The sequence below is a fragment of the Apodemus sylvaticus genome, chromosome 1 (genome assembly GCF_947179515.1).
Source record: "Apodemus sylvaticus chromosome 1, mApoSyl1.1, whole genome shotgun sequence".
NCBI classification, from domain to species: domain Eukaryota; kingdom Metazoa; phylum Chordata; class Mammalia; order Rodentia; family Muridae; genus Apodemus; species Apodemus sylvaticus.
Window position 1 is genome coordinate 63,839,454 of NC_067472.1, and position 27,404 is coordinate 63,866,857.

At 50.2% G+C, this 27,404-nt stretch overlaps 2 protein-coding genes across 4 annotated transcripts in view; both read right to left on the reverse strand.

Annotated features, from left to right (window-relative positions):
- On the reverse strand, nt 1-26,484 carry Eps8l2 (EPS8 like 2). 2 transcript variants are annotated; one of them, XM_052195523.1, is made up of 23 exons: nt 26,422-26,484; nt 24,771-25,012; nt 23,707-23,864; nt 20,778-20,859; nt 20,642-20,697; nt 19,774-19,838; nt 7,979-8,140; nt 7,284-7,433; nt 7,133-7,212; nt 6,834-6,982; nt 6,684-6,754; nt 6,416-6,542; nt 6,162-6,250; nt 5,987-6,061; nt 5,605-5,753; nt 5,377-5,509; nt 4,990-5,102; nt 2,632-2,737; nt 1,936-2,055; nt 1,608-1,680; nt 1,267-1,447; nt 1,026-1,158; nt 1-893 (listed from the first exon to the last, which is right to left on the reverse strand). In XM_052195523.1, the coding sequence occupies exons 4-23, from the start codon at nt 20,819-20,821 to the stop codon at nt 786-788; spliced, it is 2,184 nt and encodes a 727-aa protein (XP_052051483.1). In that variant the 5' UTR covers nt 20,822-20,859; nt 23,707-23,864; nt 24,771-25,012; nt 26,422-26,484; the 3' UTR covers nt 1-785. The 2 variants fall into 2 exon arrangements, with proteins under 2 accessions (XP_052051483.1, XP_052051490.1); XM_052195530.1 differs by lacking the exon at nt 24,771-25,012 and having other exon boundaries at nt 26,422-26,475.
- Tmem80 (transmembrane protein 80) overlaps nt 25,975-27,404 on the reverse strand; it is a 9,390-nt gene continuing 7,960 nt past the window's right edge. For both annotated transcript variants that reach the window (XM_052195641.1, XM_052195649.1), the window contains one exon: nt 25,975-27,205. In XM_052195641.1, coding sequence (XP_052051601.1) covers nt 27,000-27,205 — 206 coding nt within the window. In that variant the 3' untranslated portion in view covers nt 25,975-26,999. The remainder of the gene's footprint in view (nt 27,206-27,404) is intronic.

A 27,404-nucleotide genomic window follows, 5' to 3' on the forward strand; every position in this document is an offset into this window, starting at 1 on the left:
TTGCTAGGAAACAGATGGTTTATTGACATAACTGTGGAGTCCCCACTCTCATCTCTGAGTTTGAGGCTGCATTCAGAGCTGGCAAACTCACCAGCTACCAGCATAAAGGCTGGCAGAAATAGCCAGAGACATGTGTTACTACAGGCTCTTTGCGTGGGACGGGACATTTGAAGTGTCCCTATGTCTAGTGCATTCTTAGATCTTGAAGAAGAAAGAATATAGCATACTCTATACCAGCAGGTCACCCCAGGCCTCCTGTCCTGGAGCCCCTGACCAGGTTGTTCCTGAGGTGCTAGCAGCGTAAAGGCAGTGGGCAAATCCGTAGGCAAGGACATCAAGCTGGCCAGCTGAGGACTCAGGCCCATCCTGCAGTTAGGGCACAGCGGATGCAGGGGCACATGAATGTAGAAGCAAGAAACATGAGGGAGAGCTGTGGAGTTGGGACCCAGCATCCTAAGGAACATGAACCTTCAAGAGCATCGAGAAGACCAGGGGAAGAGGCCTTGCCCACCTGGAGAGTCCTGGGGCCCTGGCAGCAGGTTGAGAAGGGACTGGCACTGCCAGGTACAGGTTTGGCTGAGGCTGGCCTTGGTTTTGGGAGGAGAGTGTGAGTTAGGGCTGGGGCTGGGGCCAGGGTGGCAAAGGAGACAGCCACAGGTGTAGCTAGGCTCCTGTACAGGACTCTGCCTGGAAGCAGGTCAGCCAGTCACACCCAGCCCAACTCTGTCCTTGGTATAAAATAATACACATATAAAAATAATACTCCAAGCATTCGGGCTGGGCCACTACAGGTGCGGCGCCCCCTCTGCCTCTGACGAAGTGTGTAGGTTGGGATGGCTGTCCTCCGCCTTCCTGATCTTGTTCATGAGCTTCTCCAGTTCCGACCCACTTTTCTAGAAACAGAGATTGGACCTCAGCCAGGAGGTTGGGGAATAGGGTGTACAGGTCAGCGCCCTGCTGTTTTTTTGTTTTTCCAGTGACCCCATGCCTAAGAAGGAACTCAGAAGCAGGCAGGAGCTACTCACCTCCAGGAAGGCCTTCTGAACGGTGAGCTGGCTGTACACGCGACTGCCCTCTTCCCCGCACACTTTTTTCAGCTCCTCCTTGTTGAGGGAGAAGAGCTGGGGTCCAGTCAAGATGCCCAGGTTCTCCACGATCCTAAGGGCAGGTGGGTGTGAGGGCGGGGCCGTGGGCGTGGTGCTGTCCTCCAGGCCCCGCCCCACCGGCTGTGCACACTGGGGTGGGAGTGGGGGTGGGGAGGCTCACCTGCTACTGAACCCCTTGGCTTCCAGCCAGGCGCGGACCTCGTCCGGACCTGACTCGAAGGTAAGTGGCAGTTGCACTGGCTGGCTGCGCTCCACGCGGAAGTTGCGCTGCGGCTGTGTCTTGATGTGGCTGATCCTTTTAATGAGCTCGTCATTGACCTCGTCCATTTGGTGGATTAACTCTGTGGGGCGCATGCTCTCAGCCCCTCCACTCGGACTGGACCGTTCTCTGCCTCTTCCCCGCCCCCCACCACACACACCCCGCCCCCGCCCCCGCCCCCGCTTCCTATCCCTCCCCCACAAGCTTCCCCGCACTTCTAACCCCAAAGTAGATGTACTCACCTTCTTTGTTCCCTGCGAAAATTGGGGGCAGTCTGTGGGTGGGGCTGGCTGGACCCCAGTATTTCTGGCCAGACTGAAAGAGGTGAGAAAGAGGGGAGGGGTAAGGGGAGGGGCTATTATATTCGGGTGTACCCAGGACCCCAGATGAATGGGCCAGCCCTTTCTTCCCTTGAGTAAGACCCCAGGAACCCACACAGCCCTGGGCCCAGCTTGGGGGCAGCAGGTTTCCAGGGATCAGGTTCAAATATCACACTGAGACCAGCTGCACCCCTGACCTTAGGGGCTCTGACTGTGTTGTAGACACAATGGAGCCGTGGCAGGCGATCACCTGTTCCAAGGGGGCATCCAGGTCCTCCTGACGAGCCTCAGCCAGGATGTTGCAGGGCACGTAGCCTGCCTGGCCACTGCGATTTCGTAGTTTCCACCACTGCCGGCCGTCCTCCAGCACCTGCCAAGTGTGAAAATGTGAGACTTACCAACATCCTCGTGCAGACCTCAAATACCGCTAGAGTCGGATGCTGGGGTCACTTGCCAAACCCTTCCAGAGGGTAGAGTGTCGGCCCAGGATCTGAAGTCCAGCACCGTCCTCTAGGCATGTCTGGGCCGGATGGGCTACCCAGTACCTGCCTGGCCTCCCCCGGCCTGGAGACAGGGCACCTCGTAACCTGATTCTGAATGTAGAGCTTCCCCTAGCCTGCTCCATTTTCTGTCCCTCAGTAGGTGGCCTGGATTCAGATTAGGCACAAATAGGTTGGTCCAGCGTAGTGATCTTGGGTGGGCATGAATGGCAAGCCCCTGCTGGCTTCTACCGAAGGGCTGCCCACCATGGTGGATCTCCAGGGATCCCCCAGATATCAGAAGGCAGCTCAGTGTCTCAGCCAGACTGTGGTGGGGGTCAGAGAGGCCACTGGAGGCCCAGGAGGAAGCCCAGGTCAAGCACACCACACCGGGAAGATGGGTAGATTCCAGACCCTGGTGTGTCCCATAGCATGCCCCACATCCCCTGCATAGCCCGAGTCCTCACCTCTAGGACCTCATCCTTGAGCACAGACAGCTCATTGGCATTTCGTGCTGTGAAATCATAAAGGATCTTCACATACTTGGTCATGGCTGGCGTCGGCTGGTAGCCCCTATAGGACCAGGAAGAGTTGAGACCCAGGGCTGGACAGGAGTCTCTTCCTGCTTCCCTGCTGCGGCTGCCTCCTGTTCTGCTGCCCAGGTTGCAGTGAAGAGAGGCTGTGCTTATCAGCCGGGAATGGAAACTGTGACACTCCAGCAGGCAGGAGGGGGGCAGAACAGACTCCAAGAGGCTGGCCCAGCTCAAACTGTCTTGGGAAGTCTCTTGCCCTGCTCCTCAGAGGGACTAGGGCGAGAGAGGTGTGTCTAGGGAGTGACAGGGTCACACGTTCCCAGTTGACCACAGGGCTAGGATATTTTCAGTTACAGCCCCTTAGAGATACTATGTGTCCTTTCTGGAAGCTGCCCTTGCATCCCTGCAGCAGGGGTGAGCTCTGGCTAATGGTTTTCCCCCAGCCAGGTCATGCTCCTGGTCAGTGTGGCCTTGACACAGGACAATGCTCTATTCAGGTGCACTGGAGAGAGAGAGGGATGGGGGATTCAGGTCTGTGCCCAGTGTATTGATAGGTTGAGAATGTTCCATACATGTGGTCCTGGCAGGGACACTAGATACCAAGCTAAAGAAGCCCAAGGAAAGGGGAGCCAACTTGCAGGGAATTCTTGTTTCTAGCCCTGAAAAGGGACCCTAGGACCACCAGGTAGACCCTGGGTAGGAGGAAGAACCAGAAGAGGGGTAGAAAAAAGGGGTACCCCCATTTCTTGGGCTTCTGTTTTATTTACTGAGATGTAGGATGCACAGTGGGGGAGGGGATAGCTGGAGCCCCTCAGTCTGGGTCCCCAGGAGCACCGCAGTGGGCAGTGCCTGGAGGAGTACTGCTGATAAGTTTCTTTCTTTCCTTCTTCGGTTCAGTGAGTTTCAAACTTTGATGTTAATTGAAATTTTGACAGGGTCTCACTATGCAGCCATTGGCTGCCCGAGGCTCACAGAGATCTGCCTGCCTCTGTCTCCTGAGTCCTGGGACCAAAGGTGTGGGCCTCCACATCCAATCTCCATCCCTTTCTAACATTGATTATGAAACAAGAAAGTATAGAAAGAACTAATGTAGCCAGGCACCAGGGGTCCACGCCAAAATCTCCGTATTCAGGAGGCAGAGGCAGGTAGATCTGAGTCAAGGCCAGCTTTCTCTACAAAGTGGACCACATCCACCAGACCCAGCCTACCCCCAGGACAGCCAGTGCTGCACAGAGAAACCCTGTCTCAAAAAACCAAAGAAAGAAAGAAAGAAAAAAGAAACAAAGAAACAAAGAGAGAGAGAGAGAAAGAAAGAATTGATATGAATTAAGATTTTGAAAGCAGATGTGACTTGAAAAGTTCCCTTCAATTATTTGTTACAAAGCTAAGAAGAGGGGCTAGAGAGATGGCTCAGTAGTTAAAAGCCCTGGCTGCTCTTGCAGAGGACCCAGGTTCAAGTCCTAGCACCCAGCTGGAAGTTCACAACTGTCTGGAACTCCAATTCCAGAGGATCCTACATCCTCACACAGACATGCACGCAAGCAAAACACCAATGCACATAAAATACAAATAAGTCATTAAAAACATAGTTAAGATAAAAATTGGTGGCTAACACAGAGGGAGCTCAGAGGTATTCTTTGGAGGTTTTTGTCAGGCGATGCTTTGCCTGGGCATTGCTTTTATGGCACGGGTCTCTGCTTATGTATTATGGTTTCCGAGTTTATGTTTTTATGGAATTTTTCATACTTTTTGTGCTTTTTCTTTGGCTCTCTTTTTTTCTGCTTGTTTTGTTCTATTCTTGTTTGCTATGTTTTGTTGTTGTTATGAGAGAGAGAAAAATAAAGGGTGTGGATGTGGGCAGCTGGGGAGGGGGGCTCTGGCAGGAGTTAGGTGAAGAGAAACCATGATGAAAATGTACTGTATGAAAAAACTGTTTTCGTTTGTTTGTTTTTTGTTTTTTGGAGACAAGGTTTCTCTGTATAGCCCTGGCTGTCCTGAAACTCACTCTGTAGACCAGGCTGGCCTCAAACTCAAAAATCCACCTGCCTCTGCCTCCCAGAGTGCTGGGATTACAGGCGTGCGCCACCACCTCCCGGCAAAGTTTTTGTTTGTTTGTTTGTTTGTTTGTTTGTTTTTTGGAGACAGGGTTTCTCTGTAGAAAAAAAACTGTTTTCAATAAGAATTAAACAAGAAGAAAGTTGGATTCTCGTTTGGAAAATAACTATTTTGCACCAGAATGAGGCATTTGACTCTGTGTGAAGGTAGCACACATACAACAGTGTGGGGACTTACCTGTGAGCATGTGGGGAGCTGCCTGGTGGTACAAGGTCCTCTGGGACTTGGGGCTCAGAGGTGAGGCTGTGCTTCGGGGAGTGTCGTACGGATACTCGGCTCTTGGGGGTCAGCTGTGGGAAAGCAGGGAGCCTGGGCTTGATATGGGGTACAGGATAGCTAGAGTGACTATGATCAGTCTTGGGACAAGGGACACAGCTTGATGAATGTGTACCACTGAGAACAAAGGGCCAGAGGCCCAGGCAGGTGGTAAGCCAAGGTGGCCTGGCATTGAGGGGTTGGGGTAGGCAACACTGGTGCTTTAGAAGCCTTGAGGGTAGAAACACAGGTTGGCTGGGGAGGTGAGCTCTGGGGAGGGGTGGGCATGGGCTGGGCTGGAGTTCTGACCTGATCACTGGGCACGGATGCCAGTCCCTCTACCTCCCAGGGAGCCTCCTGTAGGACATCCAGGGGTGGTTCCCAGCCGCTGCGGAACTTGGGCACATAGAGTGGCACCTGTGGCTCCCGGGGCCACTCAGAGCTGTGGTCAGCAATCCAGAAGGTCAGTCACATGCCCTGCCAGGACCCAACCCACCTGAGACCTCTACTAGTTCATGTCTTGCCCCTAATCCATACCGTGGCCTCATCCAGGTCTCCCCCAATGATTCCCACAGTGCCATCTCTTTGGGGACCAGGTGGCCACGCAAGAAGCTCACAGCATCAGTGGACAGCAAAGGGCTGGAGACAGAGCGTGCGATGTCTGGGCCGCCACAGGTATTGATGATCTAGACAGAGTGAGTTTCAGTGGGGAAGCCCAGCCCACCATATCCACCAGACCCAGCCTACCCCCCTCACCACCGCCACAGCTCTACAGGCTGTCCCTCAGGGAGGGACTGTGGCCTCCTGGGAACCCAGACAGAGCTTGAGTACGCTAAGGTGGTGACTTGTTTCCTCCACCCCAAACCCACACTGCTTCACTCTGTTGCCCCTGACCCCACCCTGTCCCAGCCCCAGTCACCAGATCCAGAGGCCCGAACAGGAAGTGCACCAGCTCAGCTGCACTGGGGTTTTGGATGTGTTTCTGCAGCTTCGCCTGGGGGTGGGAAGAAGGAACAGGTGACAGATGGCATGTGGGTGTGTGGGCACGTGTGACACCCCACCAGCACTCCCAGCACAGGGTGGGGCTGACTCACCAGCAGGTTGATGGCTAGCTTGGTTTTCTGGAAACAGTCAACAAACTCTCCCTCTGAGGGGGGGCGTGCCCGAAGTGTGAGGACACCCTCTGGCAAAATGTGGAAAGTTGTGAGCCTTGGACCCCCGCTGTGCGCCTGCTGGGTCCTGCCTGCCGGTGGATGCTGCCCCCTTCCCTCCAGCCTAGTGTGTACTCACCGGTTCTTGTCCTTGCCCTAGTGTTCTCCAACCCCTTCCCTATCGCTCTGGGCAGTACCTGCTGGCCCCTTCTTGTTCTTCTTCTTCCCCTTTTTCCGTTGGTTCAACTGCTTGAAAGCCTCAGCAGCCTTCTGCAGCCTGGCCACGAACCACTCGATGTCATCCAGGGTACAGTTAAGGATTTGCTGAGGTTGGAAGAGGGACCAGGGGTCAGCCATTGTCACCCCCACCTGCTGTGGGGACACTCTGGCAATGATGAACCCGACCCAGTGCCATCAGGAAGCAGGCAAGGATGGAAAAAGAGTCTTGGGAGGCTGGACACCCACCGTCTCCTTCTCTATTCTCTGAGCCAGCACAGCCCGAGGCTCCTCGTCCTGGGATTCCCTACGGCGGTAGCCTGTTGGGGGCGCACAGAGCAGCTGTTGAAGGGTTCTCCGTTAACCCCGAGAGGAATTCCTTCCCATCCCTCAGCCTACCTGCTTCACTGAATGGCACTGGTAACGGCAGGCCCACACGGTTCTTGGCCTGAGGGGAATCTCCAGGTTGTCGCTGGAAGGGAATGGGGGCTGGGCTCTGTGGAGGGGGCAAGATAGACTGCCGCTGGCGGATCTTCTCCTGGTGTCCCCTAGAGGGCAGAGGAAGACAGAGATCAGCCTGGCTATGACCCTCCCGCTGGGTGCTGCCTCCCTGCCACCCTCCCAACCCAGGCTACAGTGCTCCAAGTAAACAGGCAAGATCCCTCACTTTCTTTCTACACCCCCCCCCAGGGCCCTACTTTAGGGTCTGTGGCCGCATCTTCTTCCCCAGCCGGTAGTCAGCCAGGGCACTCTCGATGTCTTCCTGCACAAGCTCCGCCTGGGGACATAGGGGTGTCAAGTCAGCTTGGCCAACTGGCATCATGCCCACCCCCTGGCTGTCTGCCTTACCTCCACCTCGTCACAGTGAAAGAAGTGAATGTCAGGCTTGTTCTGGTCTGAGTCCTGGCACACCAGCAGCAGCACGGACGGGTAGCGCAACTGGTTTAGCACGGTCTGGCTGTGCTGCACAGTGGGCAGCGGAAAGTTCTCCAGCTCCTCCTGCGGGAGGGTATATGGTGGGTCAGCCTCACCTGACAGACCTTGGATAGGGAAGTAGGCTGCCATTGTGATAGATAATGCTATGTATGTGACCGAGAAAGGGACTGACACCCCAGCGATGGGTTCTTCTGGCCATAGTATGTGGAATATGCTCCCCAGATAGGAACATATGTGTAACTCACAGGTGTAAAACAGGACCACAGACCACACTTGGCCCAGGGCCAGGGACATAGACACTAACTGGGGATGCCCTAGAGCATAGGCCCTGGGACACAGCCATGTCTTGCTTGATACACCCAGCAAGGCTCCTGCATGGAACAGTGCTGCCCTGGCTGTTGCTTAGCAACCTAGCAGGTACAGAGCCAAGCCAGTCTAGGTTGCCAAAAGTGGCCCAGACTCTGTCTTTGCCACTGTCCAGCTGTCCTTGACCCCCCTCAGCTCCACTCCCTTCCACAGACCAGCAAGCCACACACATCTGGATGAACTGGACATCTGGCCCTGCCTCTGTCCATCAGCTCCCTGAACCCGCTGTTGTCAACCAGTACCTGAGACTCAACATCCAGCAGGCGCAGTGACTTGTCGTTCACCTGCAGCAGAACGTCCTGGGCCCAGACCTTCTCCTTAGAGCTCAGCTGCACCAGCTTCCGGATGGCGTCATCCACTGAGGCAATAGCCTCACTCTTGTCCATGATGAATGTGGCCAGGTGCTAAGGGAAAGGTCAGAGGTCACTGCCAAGCACAGCTCTTCTACTACTTAGACCCAAGAGAAGGTAGTCTAGGAGTCTCAGCCAACTGGGGATCCTGAAGGGCCACAGCTACACCTCAGGTGGGAGAAGTCATCTTTCTGTTCTGGTGTGTGTCTTTGTGGCTTATGATTGCTGACGAAAGTCCTCAGAACCTTTTAGACTGGGGTAGGGGAGATGGGTCAGTGGTTAGGAACAGTAGCTGCTCTTTCAGATCAGAGTTGAGTTGTTAGCACCCACACGGCTGCTCACAGTCCCCAGTAACTCCAGGTCCAGGGGACCTGATGCTCTCTTCAGACCTCTACAGCCACGAGTCACACATGTAGCATACAGACACAGACGTGCAGGTAAAACACCCATACATGTGAAATAATAAAATTAAATCATTTTCCAGACTTAGCTGGATATGGTGGTATATGCTTTTAATTCCAGCACTCAGGAGGCAGAGGCAGGCGGAAAAAAATCTCTGTGATGCTGAGCCCAACCTGATTCACATAGCAAGTTTCAGGCCATCCACAGCAAGACCCTGTTTCATGTATGTGTGTGTGTGCGTGTGTGTGTGTAAAATCTTAGGCTGGCCTCAAACTGAAACTTGCTCTGTGTATGACCTTGTATTCCTGATTCTCCCAAGTGATGTGATTGCAGGCTTGTGCTGCCATATCTGCATGGGTCTGTGGTTCTGAGGATCAAGCCCAAGGCTTTGTGCATATTAGGTAAGTCCTTTACACACTGAGCCACATCCCAAGCCCCTCACCTCTTTTCTGAGAGGAGGTTCCACTCTGTAGCCCAGGTTGGCCATGTAACTCATAATGCCCTCAAACTTCCAGTAATCCTTCTACCTCAGCTTCCTGGGGTTTAGCTCTCCTTGATTTTGGCTAGCTTTCTTTTTATTTCCTTTATTTTTATTTTACGTGTATGATTGTTTTGTGCCCGGTGCCAGGGGAGTTCAGAAGAGGGCATTAGAGCCCCTGGACCTGGAGGTGCAGAGAGTTAGGAACTGCCTGATGTGGGTGTTGGGACCCAAACTTGGGTTGTCTGTAAAAGCCATCGCTCCAGCCCTCGGCTAGTTTTGTTTATAGTCATAAAGAGAGCCACATGCAGTTGGGCAGTGGTGAGTGGTGGTGAACTCTTTTAATCCCAGCACTCAGGAGGCAGAGGCAGGTGGATCTCTGTAAGTTCAAGGCCAGCCTGGTCTACAGAGCAAGTTCCAGGACAGCCAGGGCTATACAGAGAAACCCTGTCTTGAAAAAAACAACCACCTCTTTCCTCAAACAACCACACCATTATAAACCATTCTAGGGGCTGGAGAGATGGCTCAGCGGTTAAGAGCACTGACTGCTCTTCGGAAGGTCCTGAGTTCAAATCCCAGCAACCACATGGTAGCTCACAACCATCTGTGATGAGATCTGATGCCCTCTTCTGGTATGTCTGAAGATAGCTACAGTGTACTTACATATAATAAATAAATAAATAAATTAAAAAAAAATAAAAAACAAAAACAAAAACATTCCAAACCAAACCAAGATTAAAAGATAACACCTAACAAAATAACTGAAGGAAAGGAGCCCTAAGTTTATAGAAGCAACTTTTTACTGCAGTTTTTTTAGAAAAGATTTATTTATGTGTGTGAGAACTGTATCTGCATGAATGATCACATGACAGAAGAGGGCATCGGATCTCAGTATAGATGATTGTTAGCCACCATGTGCTTGCTGGGAATTGCATTCTGGATGTCTGGAGGAGCCGAGAGTAAGTACTCTTAACTGCTGAGCCATTTCTCCAGCCCTGGAATAGGATTTTGAGACAGTGTCTCACTATACGGCCCAGGCCCTTGAATTCACAATTCTCTTCTTGCCCAAACTTCCTTGGTGCTGAGATTATAAGTGTGTGCCACCACACTGGGTTATAAGTAACTTTTTTATTTTTATATTTTATTATTTTATTCATTTATTTTGAGACAGGGTTTCACTGTTGTCCTGGCTAGCCTGGAACTCACAGAAAGCCATATACCTCTGCCTCCCAAGCATTGGAATGAGAGGCAAGTGGGTATATACCCAGTCACTTAATCTATTCTATTCATTTATACATCTATTTATTTGCTTATTTATTTATTTATTTATTAAGAAAGTGTTTTCTGTGTATTTCTGGCTATGCTGGAATTCACTCTCTAAATTAGGATGACCTTAAATTCAGAGATCCACCTGTTTCTGCCTCCCAAGTGTTGGGATTAAAAGGGTGCCTAACCAACACATGGCTCAGATATTTTATTTTATTTGGTTTTGAAGACAGGGTCTTACTATGTAGCTCTGACTGTTCTAGAGCTTGGTCTGTAGATGAGGCATTGAACTCTGGGATCCATCTGTCTCTGCTGGAATTAAAGGTATGTGCCACCATGCCAAGCCCCCCCCCCCTTTTTTTTTTAAAGCAGAGTGAATGGACCTTTATGAAGAGAAAATCCTGGTTCCAAATGAGGAATAATCTCTTCTTGTTTGTTTGTTTGACAGGGTGTTGCTCTGTCTAGCTTGGAATTTGACAAGGGTTCCGGGCTGGCTTTGAACTTGTAGTGGTCCTCTTATCTCTGTTTTCCAAGTGCTGCTGGGATTACAGGCATATGACATAACACCCTGATGTGTGTGTCTATAATATACATATATTATACACACTCATGTATAGTATAGTATAGTATAGTATAATACATGAGTGTTTGCCTGCATATGTGTGTGTACCAGTACGTGGTGCCCATGGAGGTCAGAATAGGGCATGGCATCAGATCCCCTGGAACTAGAGGAACCATCCTGTGAATACTTGGAATTGAACCCAAGTCCTCTCTAAGAGCAAGCGCTCTTCTCTGAGCCGTCTTTCCAGTCCCTGGTGTAACTTTACAAACCTGAGTTCTTTGTAAGATCAGTGAAACTCCTAACCAGTCTTTCCAGCCTCACTACTGTAACTTTTTAACAAAGTGAAATGCAGGAAGCCTGACTGAATAAAAAAATGCAAACTGACACTCTTAGGGGATTATTGCTTCAGGAATGAAATGACTACTGACTTTTTCAGGTTTTCTCCTATCCATTGCCCAAAGTCCCTGTGAGCTACACTTGCGTGTGTACAGAGAAGCAGCGCTCTCATCCAGCTCCCGCCCAGCCTCTTTACTGACAAATTAGTGACACCTTGAAAACATATGTATGAATCTGACCCTTGCAAAAAAAAAAAAATGTAGGTAGCCTGCATGGACGTAAGATTTCGTACAGCTTAGCTTGACGGCTGCGGACAGGTTCAGCAATGAGTAGGCAGAAAGGCAGAGGGATGGAGGCAAGTCTCCATTTGTAGCAGGCAGGGTAAACACTGAAACAAAACGCCTCACAACTAACCAAACAAAGGCATGCTGCTAGGCGACCAGAGGAGTCTGAGGAAAGGCCACAAGACTGAAAGCACAGAGTTTTTTGACCTTAGTGGAATTAGAGCAGAGATCAATACAAAAAAACATCAGCAGGGTGTGGTGGGGCAAGGCTGTAATCTCAACACTCGGAGGACACGAGACAGAAGAACCGGGATAGAGAGAGCTCAAGGTCCTCTTCATCTGCACAGTGTTCAGGGCTAACTAGTCTGGGCTCCATGGAGCCCGGTCTCAAAAACAATCAACAAATAAATCAAAACTTAAATGAATTCTCAAAGCTGGGCACGGTAATGATTGCTTGTGATACTCCACTTGGGAGACGGGAAGCAGGGGGGCCAGGCAGTCTAGGCCAGTTTGGGCCAGAGAGTGAAACCCTGTCTCACAAACATGAATAAATGAATGGACAAGTGAATGGCATAGAGAAAAAATAACTTATGGGTCAAAACTGAAGACACAGCCAGGCAAACGGTAGTGGCTCATGCCTTTAGTCCCAGTACTTGGAAGGCAGAGGGAGGAGGATCTATATGAATTCCAGGACAGCCTGGTCTATGAGTTCCAGGTCAGCCAGGAATACATCGAAAGACATTGTCTCAAAAATAAAATAAATGAAGAAAAGAAAAAGAAAACCAAAAATGAAGTCACAAAGAAAACATAAGAAGATTAAAGCATATTTGGAGCTGAATAAAAAACTTACATATCACTAATGCTTCAGTGAAATCTCTAGCTTTTAACAAATATGTTAGGCTTAGAAGGCAAAACAAAATAAAATCAGGCAGTTGGGGCTGGAGAGATGGCTCAGCGGCTGCTCTTCCAGAGGTCCTGAGTTCAATTCCAAGCATCCATAGGTGGCTCATAACCATCTGTCATGGGATCTGACGCCCTCTACTGGCCTCCCGTGGATGTGTACACAGCAGAACACTCACATTAAATTTTTTTAAAAAATTTAAAAAATTGATAAAGAAAGCAAGCGACTCAAGATCAGTTATCTAAGCCTTTACTTCAACAAGCTAGAAACACCTGCTTGGGGTGTGGTTTAGTGGCAGGGTCTTGTCTGGTGTGCACAAAGGCCCGGGGTTCCATCGCCAGCAAGGACGCTGAATGAACAATGCAAACAAAGCACTATAAAACAAGTCCCAAAGAAAATGGAAGGAAACGAAGGGCAAATATCCACAAACTAGTGAACAATAAACACTCAAAATTTAATTAAACAATTAAAGCCCAAAGTTAACCCTTCAGCACGGGAGAATAGAGGCAACGGTAACGTTGGAGCAGGGTGTGGTGGCTGATGTACAAAACAACAACGACAACAACAAACAAAGAAATAAACAACTACAACAATAATCAAAAACCAACCAGCTAAACACACAAGCAAACAAAAACACCTGCTGATTTCCAAAAACCCGAAGGAAAGAAGGGATATTACTAAAAATCACACAGACGTGGGAATGAAGCTTCTCTACAAAGGAAATTTTGCAGGCCAGCCATGGTGCCACACAACTTTAATTCCAGCACTCGGGGCAGAGAGGCAGACGAATCTCTGAGTTCCAGGACAAGCCAATGCTACAGAAAAACCTGTCTTGAAAAGACCAAAAACCAAACAATGCCCTCAAAGGAAATCTCACACTCAGAAGGCTTCAGTGGTAAATCCTGACATATTTTTGTAAGAAACAATACACTACACAAACTTTTTTGAAAATAAAGGACAGAAGATAACTTCTCCCCTGCCTTAGGTCAATATAACTTGATATGCAAGTCTGCCATGATTATTATATAGAAAATTGAGATCAGTATCTCTGACTTTTGTCTTTTAAAGTCTTCAGTGCTGGAGAAATAGTTAGGTGGTTAAGAGTACATATTGTTCTCACAGAGGAGCAGAGCTCAGTTCCCAGCACCCGCATCAGGCAGCTCACGACTGCCTGGAACTCCAGCTTCCTCTCCGACATCCTTGGACACACACACACACACACACATGCACATACATGTAAATACTAATACAAATTTAAAAAAAACTTCTATTAAATGTCATTAAATCAGCCTATGAACACATACAAAGTATCTTTTTTTTCTCTTTACAGTATTGAGGATTGAATCCAGGACCTCATGTATACTAGGCAAGTATCCTACCACTGAACCGTACTCCCAGCTCCATTAAAAACTATTATTTATTTCAGGGCTGGGTATGGTAGTGCACCCTGTTAGTCTCGGTACTCAGGAAGCAGAAGAAGGCAGATCTCTGTATGTTTGAGGCCAGCCTTGCCTACACAGCAAGGTCTAGGACAGCCTAGACATATCTGAAAAAACAAGTATTTATTTATTTATTATCCATCTATCCATCCATCCAACCATCCATCCACCCACCCACCCATCCATCCATCCATCTCCATCCATCCATCTATCCATCTGTTTGCGTGTTTTCCTGTGCATGTGTGTGTGCTTGAAGTTCATATGTGCATGCAGCCCTCCATGGAGGCCAGAAGAGGGAATTAGATCTCTTGGAACTGATGTTGCAGGTGCTTGTGAACTGTCACATGGGTACTAGGAATTGAACCCAGGTCCTCTACAAGAGCTACAAGTGCTTTTAACCACTCTGCCACCTCTCTAGCCCCAAATCATTTAAAAATATTTGTTTTCAAAACTATTTTTAGTTATGTGTAGGTATGTGTGGCTGCATGTGGGTATGTGTACATGAATGCTGGTCTCTGTGGAGGCTGAAATTACAGTTAGCTGGCCTTGAACTCCTAATCCTCCTGCTTCTATCTGCTAAGTGTTAAGATATCCAGTAGTGCCGGCATACCCAGTAGGGTAATATATATATATATATATATATATATATATGTTTATCTTTTTTTCTTTTGAGACAGGGTCTCTCTATATAGCCTTACCTGTCCTGGAACTCACTATGTGGGCCAGGCTAGCCTTGAACTCACAGAGATTCTCCTACTTCTCTACCTCCTAAGTGCTGGGATTAAAGAGTACACTGCCCTGGCCAGCTGTTCACTTAATTTTTCAGACAGGTCTTACTCTGTAGTCTAGGCTGACCTGAAGCTCACTAGGCAGACATCTAGCCTTGCATCTGTGGTGATTCTCCTGGTTCTGCCTCAAAATGCTGGATTATAACTGTGAGCCAATACACCTGGGAGACATCTTGAATAAATCAATATATGCTAGATATCAACATTTATTCAGAATTCAGTAATTTTTTGAGCTTTTTTTTTTTCTTTTTAGTTTTTCAAGACAGGATTTCTCTGTGTAGCCACGGCTGTCCTGGAACTCACTCGGTAGACAAGGCTGGCCTCAAACTCAGCGATCTGCCTGCCACTGCTTCTGGGGTGCTGGGATTAAAGGCTTGCACCACCATTGCTTGGTACAGTATGGTTCTTTATATTAACAGTAGTGAACAAATCTCAGCAGCTTTAACAAAACATTTGACAGATGCCCTTTATGATTAAAAAAATTGAAAGAAATGTCTCCAAAAGCATGTGATCCATAAACCTATAGAATATTTTTTGTATAACTGGGTGTAGGGTGGGCTGTCTACTCTTCTTCATTCAGCACTGGACTGGTTGTCTTAACCAGAGAATGGAGCTGAGAAAAACAAATGGCCAAAGGATAAGAAACAAAGAATGGCCTTTAATTTAATTAATTAGTCATCTATTCATTCATGTATTTCTTGGTTTACTTTTTTTTTTTTTTCCGAGACAGGGTTTCTCTGTGTAGCCCTGGCTGTCCTGGAACTCACTCTGTAGACCAGGCTGGCCTCGAACTCAGAGATCCACCTGCCTCTGCCTCCCAGAGTGCTGGGATTACAGGCGTGCGCCACCACGCCCAGACTTCTTGGTTTACTTTTTAAGACAGTGTCTCAGTATGTGCCCCCCCCTGCCCCGCCAGCTCTCTGTGTAGACCAGGTTGGCCTCAAACTCATAGAGATCCACCTGCTTCTCCCTCTTCAGGATTGAGATTAAAGATGCATGTCACCATACCTAGCTTCTTTAAAAACAAAAATAAAAACGTGTCTGTGTTGTGTGTGTTTGTGTGTGTGTGTGTGTGTGTGTGTATGTGTACATAGGTGCTCATAGAGGCTAGAAAGGGCCAATACCCCCTTGATCTAAATTTACAAATATTTCTGAGCAGCCCAACATGGGTGTTAGGGACTAAATTCTGGTCCTCTGAGAGCAGCAAACGATACTCAGCTCTCGGCTGACATTCCAGCTCCAGATATTTCTTTTTGTTTGTTTGTTTTGTTTTTTTTTAATTCTATATATTTTTTATTTACATTTCAAATGATTTCCCCTTTTCTAGCCCCCCATGTTTGTTTGTTTTTTGAGACAGGGTTTCTCTGCATAGCCCTCGCTGTCCTGGAACTTACTCTGTAAACCAGGCTGGCCTCGAACTCAGAAATCCACCTGCCTCTGCCTCCCAAGTGCTGGGATTAAAGGTGTGCGCCATGGCGCCCAGCAAGATATTCCTTTTCAAACCATATAATTGTCTGTGAAGAAAGTCTGGTCTACCAGGTAATCATTAAATTCACCAAAGTCTCAGGACAATTGACAACCATACTAAAGCTCTACTTTTTTTAGTTTATGTAATTGGCAGATAATTAGAAGATGAAGTTTAAAAAACACAATCTATGGTGCTCATACCTTGATCACCACAGCTGTTTACTTGGGTTAGATTCTATTAGCAAGAGGGAAATCATGCCAAGTAGTGAAAACCTAGTCAGCTACCCAGGACTAGTGAAGGAGGAAGAGAAACTGCCACTTTATTACACCAGCATAATCCCTAATTACATCTTAAATATTTGTCCTTATACGCACAGATAAGTGCACTTCTCATCCTTCAACAAGGAAACTTTCCTTTGCAACAAAAGGAGACCATTACAGAAAACCACAACCAATCAAAATGGAGAGTCGTGAACCCTGGTCCCAGCGATAAATCTACAAACCGGCTTCCACACCTAACGCTCAGGGAGCATTGAGTCAAAGGGACAGAAAGAACTGTGTAAGAGCCAGAGGGTCAGGAGTTTGCTGTGAGACTGTCTCCTAGGGGTGTCAGAAGCTACACTCGTCACGTCTTATCATATCAACATGACTGCCAAACATGAACTGAACAAGGACAGCAACTGTAGACATGCTACAGCGGACAGCGAAAACCCACAAGGCCTCAGTATCAATCCTAGCAAAGACCTATGCAAGTGAGGAAAGCTGAGGGCTGTAGAGATAGGCTTCCCTAAGGCACAGCACACCCAATGGTAACACTGTATAGACTGAGCAAGCTGTATATTCAGGAATCTACATGTATATATATGTATCAGCAGTTAATGAAAAAAGAGGTCATGAATTTGAAAGAGAGCTAGAAGGGATACATGGAGGGATTTTGAGGAAGGAAAGGGAAGGGGGAAACAATGTAATTATATTATAATTTCAAAAAATGAAAAGGGACTGGAGAGATGGCTCAGTGGTTGAGCGCACTTTTTGTTCTTGCAGAGGACCCTGGGTCCGTTCCCAGGACCCACTTGGCAGCTCACAACTGTCTGTAACTATAGTTCTAGGGAATTTAATGCCCTCCATGGGTACCAGACATGCATGTGCTGCACATACATACGTAATACATACATGGCAAAACACTCAAACATACTATAACAAATAAATCTAAAAAGTTTAAAACAACACCAGAAAAAGTAAAAAGCAAAACAAAACAACAACACCAAAAGTGCCATCTGTGCCAGGTGTGGTGGTACATGCCTCAGTTCCCGCACGGGGAAAGTAGAGGAAGGTCGTGGATTCCATGGAAACCACCCTAGTCTAAATGGCAAGCTCTAGGTCAGTCAGGATTACAGAGTGAAACTGTGTCCCAAACCAAAACCAAAACCAAAGCAACATTAAAACCACACACCTATTTATGTGGTGAACAGGATTCGGTAACCATTGTACTAGGGAAACCTCTCACAGTGCCATTTGTAAGCTAAAGAATAATTTAAATATAAATGTGACCACCAAGGTGAAAGTCAGAAAACACTGTTAAAAAATTAAAGATGCCATGATAAATGGAGAAACATCCCATGTTTATGGATGGGAACACACAATATTGTTAAGATGCCAATTCTCCCTAAACAGATAATAACTTGATAGAGTGGACTCAATGCCAATCAAATGCTAGCAACATGCATAATTAATTAATTAATTAGAGACAGGGTCTCAAAAATAAAACAAAATAAAATAAAGTTGATCATGAGTCTAGATGCAAAAGACTATGCTACCTTGAAAACAACAGAAATCTTCAGTGATCGGCTTAGTTCTCTCACTTGCAGATGAAAATATAACCAGAAAAGAACGATGGGTAGATAGAGGGCTAGATGCTTCCAAATCAAATATGTCTGCTTATCAAAAGATGTCAACACAAATTAGCTAACAAATTACCAACTGGAGGAAGGTTTACTTTTTGCTTTTTTGTTTTTGTTTGTTTTGAGACAGGGTTTCTCTGTAGTTCTGGCTGTCACAAAACTCACTCTGAACACCAGGCTAGCGTCAAATTTATAGACCTGCCCTTCTCTGCTTCCTGAGTGCTGAGATTAAAGGAGTGAGCCACCAATATCGATTTACTTTTTTTTTTTTTTTGGAGACAGGGTCTCTGTTCTGGAATTCTCTATGTAAACCAGGAGGTCTTGAACTCACAGAAATCTGCCTACCTCTGCCTCTGCCTTCTGAGTGCTGGGATTAAAGACATGCACTACTATGCCCAACATAGAGGAAGCTGTTTCTAATCTACATGTCTAACAATATACACAACGCTTCTACAAAGTCAGTGTCTCTGTACACCTGAGGCGGGGCAGTCACGGAGGAAAGCCTGGATTGGGCTGTGAAAGAGATGAGGATGGTACAAAGTCCTTCTGCCCTCTCAACACGGTTTTCTTAAAATAAGTCCATGAAACAGGAAACAAAGGTGGCTGTGAACCATGGGCTCTCCCATACAGGGTAAATTTCTCAAGAAGACAAGTGTTGGGGATGCAAGACAGATCAGCATTGCTAGGGGCCTCTGAAAGTCGCCTAGGAGAGATGGAACTGTTCTGTGTCCCACTCTGATGGTAACAGAACTGCACTGTCCATTTATTTATTGTATAAGAAGTCAGGAAAAAAGTCAGAAGAAGCAAGCACAGCTCCGATTGTTTCCCAGCCTCTTTCTCTGGGCCTCAATCTTTTCATCAGAGGGCAATAGAGAAAGCTGAAAGACATCCCTGCCGGCCCCTGAGCCGGAAGGAGAGGTCCCTGCAGCAGTGGGGCAGCGTCAAGCAGGGTGGACCAAAGTCCAGGAGCCAGGCTGGATGCCCCACATAGCTCCTCACCAAGGAGGACAAAGTTCCACTTTATAGAAAGGTGGCACACTGTAAAGGAAGAGATCATTGCTGACCCTTCTGTGCCTCCATGCCCTGTCCTTGGTCACCAGATCATGGGCCATTGGCCCAGGTGGGTGGCCAGAACCTTGATCACCCAAGATAGCAGGGTTGAGGAGCGACGGGGAGGTGAGGCTCTGAGGATAGCAGCCTGCCTCACTTCTAGGGTGAGGGTCCTGTGTAGGGTGGGGAGACAGAAGACAGCCAGCAATACATGAGCCCCACAGGCAGCGCTGGCTGCTCCCGGACTCCTCCTTCCACTTCTCTGTCATTCCTCACGCTGTCTTACAGGCTCAGTGTATGGATAGGAACCCAGCTAGCCCCTGGTCCCAGGGAAGTCATTAAAGCATAGTTCTTGAATTCTCAGTGCAAATTAGTAGTGACTAGGAGAAGGGCCACTCAAGCTGGAAGCTGGTCAAAGGGCACGGGTTATGTCTAGACTCAGCCGTGCCATCCGGGCTCCTGTAGCTCTCAATAAAGAGTGTCTTTGTTCCATCATGTTCCTCTCAGTGCAGTTCCTTGTTTTGGGGCCAAGATGACAACTTCCTTCCATGGTCTTTTCTGAGCTGCCCAGTGACATAGGTGATGTCTCAGCACCCTGGGTGGTGTGAGCCCTGGGTACCAACTTACAGGGAAGGTTCCGAGCAGGCCCTGCTATGGCTATGAACTCCCTCAGCTCTGAGGAAGCCATTTCCCCACTATGGCTGGGTCCAGGACCAGCGCAGGGCAGTCCTTTGCACTCCCTTCCCATTTCTCCCTGAGCCTCAGTTTCTCCACCTGTCCCTGGAAATACAAGGGGTATTTCCTGGTCCTCACCTGCACGTGGTATTGTGAGGTCTCGTGCATGATGACGTTGGAGTTGGAGTACTTCTTCCTCTGCTCTGGATGGAGACACAGATGTCATGCACCCCAAAGAGTAAGACCCAGTCTAATGGGACTTGACCCCCAGAGGCCACAGGGGAGAATTGGGATGAGATATGCTGTTCTTTGAACCCCTAAAGGCTGGAAAGCTCCTGTGGGGACAGGGAGGATCCACAGGAGACCCTCTGGCTTGGCCCCATCACAGAGCCCACTGGGGACCTGAAGCTTTAGAAGTCAAAAGACTTATTCAGAAAGGGAGGGGGCAGCCTCTCACTGAGGATCTGTTTGGGAGAGGGGCAGGAAATTTAGTCTTATCTAGTGGAGGCTGCCCATCTCCTACGGAAGGGGCCCAGGCCAAGGCTTTCCTATGCTATAAGCTTCCATGGGAACGTGCCTCCTCTCTGGAGTTCTTGCTTTCCAGGGTTCCAGCAACTAGTAACCAGCATCCAAAAGCACAAATTAAGGGCCTAGTTGGGGAGGGGCATGGCCAAACAGAAGCAGACTGGTCCATTGGAGCAGATACCTGGCAGCTGGGTCCCATCTGACCCCACCTGCTTGATCAGATTGCAGGGCTGCACAGTAGAATCAATATTAATGCTCCCTGAATTATTCGTAAAGGCCTCTCCCCTTACAGCAGAGTGGAGAACGTTTAGTAGCCAGGAGCCTTGCAGATAGATATCCAAAGTTCTCAGTGAAGTAGGGTCCACAGGCCTCCTCTGAGGCATTAGAACTACACAGGCTATAGAGCTTAGGCCTGGGGCGAGCAGGGATGAGACCGCCACGGTCACGTCCATCCTCCAGTCCATCCTTAAACTTCACTCACCAAATAGGTCCTTTGCGCTCATCCTGGGCACACCATCAGACCGGCCCAGACTGCCACTGCAGCGGGAGAGGCGGGTGAGGGCAGGGCTCACGTCACACCCCTCCCTGGGGACTTGAGGCGGTAGGACAACACTTACTTGGCAGCTCCTGGGCAGCAGCTCATGGATGCTGACTGGCTCATGATGTTCCCAGGGGTAGCCAGTGTCAGGGAGGGCAGACCTAAAGACACAAGAGCTCAGCTGACGCTTTCTCCGGGCCGGGCTAGGCCTGGGTCTCCTCTCTCATTCCTTTCTACTCCAGGGGCTACAACTCTCAATGCTGGGCCAGACTCCGCAGGAGACTCTCTAGGAGGCAAAGCCCTCCAGACCCATGCTGTTGGTGGTGGCAATGGAGACCCATCTGGCCCAGGACCTTTGATTCTCTGCTAGGGTGCTCCCAGAAGCTGCCAGGGAGGCTCTGATGGAGGGAGGGGCTGGGTGGGGAATACCCTGAGAGAGATGGCTCCTTCAAAAAACCCTGAGGCAGTGAGAAAGGAGAGGGTTAAGTCTGGAGACCTAGGAGGGCATAAAGTGTAGATGGACCCCTCCTTATCCCTTGCCCCAGGCTTTACTCCCAGGGACCCCCCCCCCCCCACATAAGTGTGGACATGCCCACAGAGGGCAGCTCCTCCAGATCCAGCAAGGAGAACAGCTCTTATCTCCCCTGTGAGAGACGCTGGAGAGGGTGGGTATAGGGCAGAAGTTTTGGGGGCGACTAGTCCCCCCAGTACAAACCCAGGTGACCACATACAAGACCTCTTCAAGAGTAGGAATTTCAGCTCTGACCTCCCCTGGCTAGATTTTGGGGACTCTGAGGCATGGCCATGAATGTGAGCAAACTTTCCTTATAGGCTAGACTTGAGCCCTTCTCTGGACACAGCAGAATTTGGTGGTCTGGGCCAGCCTGACACATTAAAGGAAGGGTGTAGAGAGACCTTCAGTGATAGGCTGCCTTTGTGCCACTGGAAAAACAAGTAAATAACATTTCTGGCTGTCCTTCTTGAGTTCTATGGCCAGCTCTTCCTGAGACCCTGGACCCACATACAATTCACCCTTGTCTGATATTACCAGCAAGGCCACCATCCTTCCTAGCTTTAGCATTTGAGTCTTCAAGGGTAGGGCCTCCAGCCAGCATACTGGTATGAGGGCTTAGGAGTGGGCCTGTAGTAGTCTAGTATTTTCTGGTTTGACCAGGTCTTGAGGGGTGGGCTACCAGGAGGTGAGGACTGTAGGCTTTAGCTATTCCCTTGACCAGCTTTCTTGCTGCACCCCTACCCCCAGCCAAGGTCCTAGCTTGTGAGAAAAGCCTGGGTCAGATTTCTAGGTCCACCTATCCATGGAGAATGTCCGGAATGCTCGTGACCTCAGTAGGTGAGCCCTGGTGTTTGCTTAATGGGATTCCTGACTAGCTCAGCCAAGGGCACCAGGCACGTGGGGCCAGGAATACACACATCGGGACAAAACAAACTGCTAGAGACCCAGGCCTGAAGGCACACAGACTCTGAACAGGCTTGGACACGCAGCCCTGCCCTTGGGGGAATCTAGGCCAGGACCTTAGCACTAGGTAGGAGGATAAGACTGGGGCTACCTCTACCCTGCACAGGGTTCCCTCCCTGGAGGCCTCTATAGCTGAAATGGGGTAGGGAGGCAGGAAATCCAAACAACCCATTAGAGGGGAAGAGAAAACACTCAGGCCCAGAAGGCCTGGGGGCTCAGGCCGACAGCTGAACCTGGGTTTTACTGTAGCCACTTTCCGGGTTGAAGGGAGGCCCAGCCCGGTGTGTTTGGTAGATTCAGCAGTAGAACGGGAGGAGGCCCTGGCAGGGCAAGGAGGGCGGAAGAACTGGCTCCAAGTTCAAATTCCAGCATTACATGCTGAGTGACCTTGGGGAGGGGTCGACTTAGTCACCTGGGATCTTGGCTGTCCTTGTGGGAGCTGGGTGTGGTCCTGGAATGGGAAAGGGGGGAGTCCCTTAGATCCTGGCTGGGTCCTAATCTGGGGACAAAGTTCAGGAATCATCAGGTGGGAGCAACAGAGGCTGAGATGAACCAGAAAGCTATTGGTGGGAAGGGATGGGTGCATCTGAAGAGACTCAGGCAGGCTGGGAGGGAGCGATGGGCCAACCAGTCCTAGATAATAGGCAGCTCCAGGAAAGGCCCAAGCACAATAGGACCACTGAGTGTCTAGGGTGGGAGAGGCTCCCGAAGTGCCCTGTCTCCTCAGCAGCCAAGGAAGGCTGTGCAGGGGATACAGCAGAGGTGGTCTGTGGGCAGGCTTCCCGCTTCCTGTCTCCAGGGACAGTTTCATGAAGTACCACAGACTTGTCAGTCCCAGGGACCTTGAGCAGCCAAGCTATGAAGTTCATAGACCCTCCCACCAGCTGATCCCCAACCCCCACATCTACTCCCAGCTCCCATCCTCATCCCCTGAGACTCCATACTTCAACTTTGACCTGAAGACTGACTCAGCCTGATGTTTCCCCCGGCTCCGGGTTTCTTTTGGGCTCAAACAGCCAGGAAAGGCCAACTTTCAGGCACTGGGTGGTACGCTAGTCAGATCCTGAAGGAGGTCCAGCTGGATGAAGGCCCTCCCTTCCTCGCCACCTCTCTTGTCAACTGCCAGGTTCCCCTCATCCGCCCCAGGGCTGGGAGGGGGCCGGGACCAGGGCGAGTGAGTCACACACCGCTGGCTTAAAAATATCACGAACCACTGGCCTCCGCCCGCTGGACCGACCGAGCTTCAGCCAAGCGGTTCTTGTGCTAAAAGCCCAAGGAAGGGTCCGGCCCAGGCTCTCCCCCAAGTTCCTACGTCCCACGCCACATCTGCAGTCCCCCAAACCAAAGCTTAGCTGTCCCGGCGATCCGGGCCATCCCAAACCTCCTACTCAGGTGCTCTCAGCTCCCCGGGCTGAGTTGCCTTCCAAACCAAGCGTCTGGACCCAGAGTCCCGAGCGAGAGCTCCACATCCCACGGCCATTCTGGGAAACTGAGGCCCCAGATCGGCAAATTCCCTGGCTGAAGCACTCACCTGCGCTCCGTCCCTCAGCGCCTGTGCTTGGTTAGGCCCCTTGGTCAGCTTGTCCGCCGGCTGTCAGCGCCTCAGCGCCAGTGGAGCTCCCTCTCCCGGGACAGGCGGGACCTCTGCTGGGGCCGGATAGGCCGGGGCGGGGCTGTGAGAGGAGGAACCTGAGCGACAGGTTACCGAGTCACCCGGGAGTGGGCACTAGGGAGGCTGAAGGAAGGGGGCGGGCCTGGGGCACCATTCCCCCCACCACTCCAACTGAGGTTCCCGCCTCCCTCGCCTGCCTCCGACTGCCCTCCCAGCGGTCCCCAAAGCACCTGGGGCCCCTTAGCAGCTGGCCCTGGAGTGCAGGGTGCGGCCCCAGCTGCTCTAACTGGCCACGCTGCAGTAGCAGATGGGGACATGGGCCTGCCTCCTGCAGGGGCAGTACTGGATGAAGCCTATGCGGGGCTGCAGCCTTGGGGAAGTCTCACTCAAGCCGCTAGCAGGTACCTTCCACCCCCAAGTAGCACCGGGACTTAGGGACGTAGCTCTTTAGTGGTTTTAGTCCTGGGACATTGGGTCCAAGGCTTTTTGAGTTTGGAAGCTTTCAGTTCCTGGTGGGAGACCCTCCCGCCTTCACATACAGGAGCTCTTAAAGTCTCTGTCCACTAGAGCATCGCCTGCGGGATGAGCTATCTCTAGAGAGGGTACCTGTCTCCACCATGTTGATCCCTGCAGGCTACCCTGCCCACCTTGCTATTTGGCAGCTGGCGGCAGGGTTGGGTGAATTTAGAGCAGCCAACTAGCTGGCTAGGAGGAAATAAACAGAGTTGTGGCCTGCTAGCCAAGGTTCTGCCCTTATGTGAACAGGGACCCTAAGGCCCCGGCTATTGTTCCTGGAGTTGGGGCAGAGGAAATGGGTGCCGCCAGGAAGTCAGGGTCCCAGGCTAGTCTCAGAAGGGCAGGGCCCTGGCATGTTTGTCCTGGGCAGGCAGTTAGCACTTCCTGGGGTACTGGGTGCTCTGTCCTAGAGGGCCAACAGCGCCCTAGAGGGCCAACAGCGCCATCTGACCTGGCTTGTTGCCCACCTGACACACTTTGGGACACCACAGGTGAACCACAGAGGGGTGGCAGAGGTAGACTCCAAGCCCAGCTCCTGATGAACCCCAGAGAGGCTTCCTGGTTCACAGTCCTTACTGCTGATCTCACAGAACTGGTCCAATCTTGCTCTGCCTGTGACCTCGCCCTGGCCCAGCAGGCAGGGGTCAAGTGGTCAGCTGTATGATGGAGGAGCCGGCTTATGCATGCACCCTGACATTCCTGAGCAGAGCTGGGGATGGGTAAAGGGTGGAAAACACGTACAGGTGAGGCTCCTTTGTGCTGCTACTGGTCTTCATAAGAAGACCTTGTTGTGAGGCAGCCCTTTGTTGTGGCGGTGGTAACTGATGTCCACTCTGGGTCACGTGACGTACCACTTCCATGTGGCCAGTAAAAACAGGGGTATTAAAAACTTAAAACTCTGGCTAGTTGTGTGTGCAAGTCACAAGCTTCCTTCCCAACAGAGGTCCTGACCTGATCTGTGGGGAGTGCCTGAGGCCTCCAGACCCGCCTGCCTTAGCCCATTCTGCCTACTCGGCTATACTTGCTCAAGCCACAGGGATACTGCGAGGGAAGTGCTCAAGGGCTTTCTAGACAGGGTTCTTCCCAAGCCTGCCTGTGGGCTAGGTAGAGCAGGTCTCCAGGCCATTCCGGTATTCACCTTGGTCGTCTCAGGGAGACAAGTTAAAGGAAATCAGCCCAGGACCCATGTGTATAGAAGGTTCCCTGGTCCCAGAGAAAGCTCTGGATGGCCCAGAAACCTATCACCTTCAACATACTTTACGGGAGGTTTCTGGTTAGTTATCAGGGTAGAAAGAAGCCAGGCAGAGGTTACAGAGAAAGCCCCGATAGGGCTGAGAAGGGGCAACAGGGGGGCCCTTCCACACTGAACCCTGGGGAAGGTAAGTGGTTATAATGAAGACAAAGTCATGACAGCATAACTACTTTTTTTTTTTAAAAGAGAAACTAGATATTTGAACATAGCATCGTAGACAGAAAACGCATAACAGAATGAAAGAAACTTAAGTGGGGGTGGGGCGGGGGGGTGGGGGTGGTGGTGGTGGTGGTGGCGCACCCCTGTAATCCCAGCTCTTGGGAGGCAGAGGCAGGCGGATTTCTGAGTTCAAGGCCAGCCTGGTCTACAGAGTGAGTTCCAGGACAGCCAGGGCTATACAGAGAAACCCCCGTCTTGAGAAAAAAAAAAAAAAGAAAGAAAGAAAGAAAAGAAGAAACTATTAAAAAATACTGCTTAAATACTTTTTGAGAAAAAAAAATGAGCTAGGAAAGGAAAAACAGGAGATGAAACTCACTTGGCTCTCTACAAAGGCTGCAGTTTGGTGGACTGTGACTCCCAGACTCCTAGGCTAAAAGCTGTCTTTTTATTCTGTCTTCTGCTCCCTACAACTGCTCCACCCCCACCCATGAACCTGGCTGAGATGGCCGTAATACCCAGCTCTCTGTGTACTTTGTGTTTTTTTTTGTTGTTGTTGTTTGTTTTTAAAGACAAGGTCTCACTGTGTAACCCTGAGTGACCTGCAAATCACTATGTAGACCAGGCAGGCTAGGCTGGATCTGAACTTACAAAGATGTGCCATCTCTGCCTCCTGGGTGTTGGGATTAAAGGCTTGTGTGCCGCCATACCTGGAATACAGTTGCTTTTGCTTCCTTCGGGGCCGGCCTGATGGGGAGTCGGATGGAGGGACGCTGGAACACAAGGCTGCCATCCTGCAGCTCCAGAGGGGTCCAAGCCTGGGACCCAGGTCTGGCAACTAAGCACAACAGGCTCTCAGAACAAGGCCCCAGGGCCACTGTGGGAAGCAGAGAACTCATAAATCCACGTGTGAGAAAACACATGGTGGCAGACCAGCACAGCCAAGTACTCCTGCCTGGATGCTGCACATCTGGGGCTGAGACAGGGTGGGGCTGCAGGGCTGCCCCCAGCCGATGGCTTCCACTGGCCTGGGCATCACTGGTGGTTCCACTATAGCCAGCATCCCAGTCACGGGTCCTGAGCAGACATTTCCAGGATTCACTAGACTCCAGTCCATGATGGCCATCTTCAGGCTTCTAAGTTTGTCCCTCCCTGACTACTGTACCCAACCCCCAAAAGATGTATAAACAATCTATAGATGATCAATAACAAAAGAGAGCCTCCTTGTCTGGGTAAAGGAACCAGCTGGAGGCTGAGGAGCGCTGCCGTGCAGGTTATCCTGGCCCGTCTACCTGATGAAGTCAGCAATGACCACCACTTGCAGGCCAGCCTCCAGCCCATGCAGCACCAGTAGAACGGTGCTGAGGACTGAGTCCATCCACAGTACCAAGGTCTGCCAGAGTAGGAAGTGAACACAAAGGAGGCCACTGGCTGCTGTGAAGGCCAGGCTGGCAGCCAGCGGCACTTCAGCCTCCGTCAGGTTGCCTTTTGTGCCTGGAGAAGAGAGCAGACATGAAGTGAGGCGGGGGCTGCAGGACACCTCACCAACAGCCCAGTGCCAGGTACAGTGCTTGCCAAGGGCCAACGAACTCGTGGGATTTGTGAATGCTGCCCATTGGGGCCACTCTATGTCAGAGAAAAAAACAACAGGGAAAGCTCAGATTCTGTACTCTCGAGGCACCAACAGTTTGGT

Coding starts and splice junctions, on each gene's coding strand:
- Eps8l2 (XM_052195523.1), bottom strand. CDS start 20,821: ATGAGCCAGTCAGCATCCATGAGCTGCTGCCCAGGAGCTGCCAA. Junction 6,062..6,161: donor AGCTAGCCATCAACCTGCTG/GTGAGTCAGCCC, acceptor TCCCACCCCCAG/GCGAAGCTGCAGAAACACAT. Junction 1,448..1,607: donor TTTCGCAGGGAACAAAGAAG/GTGAGTACATCT, acceptor TGCGCCCCACAG/AGTTAATCCACCAAATGGAC.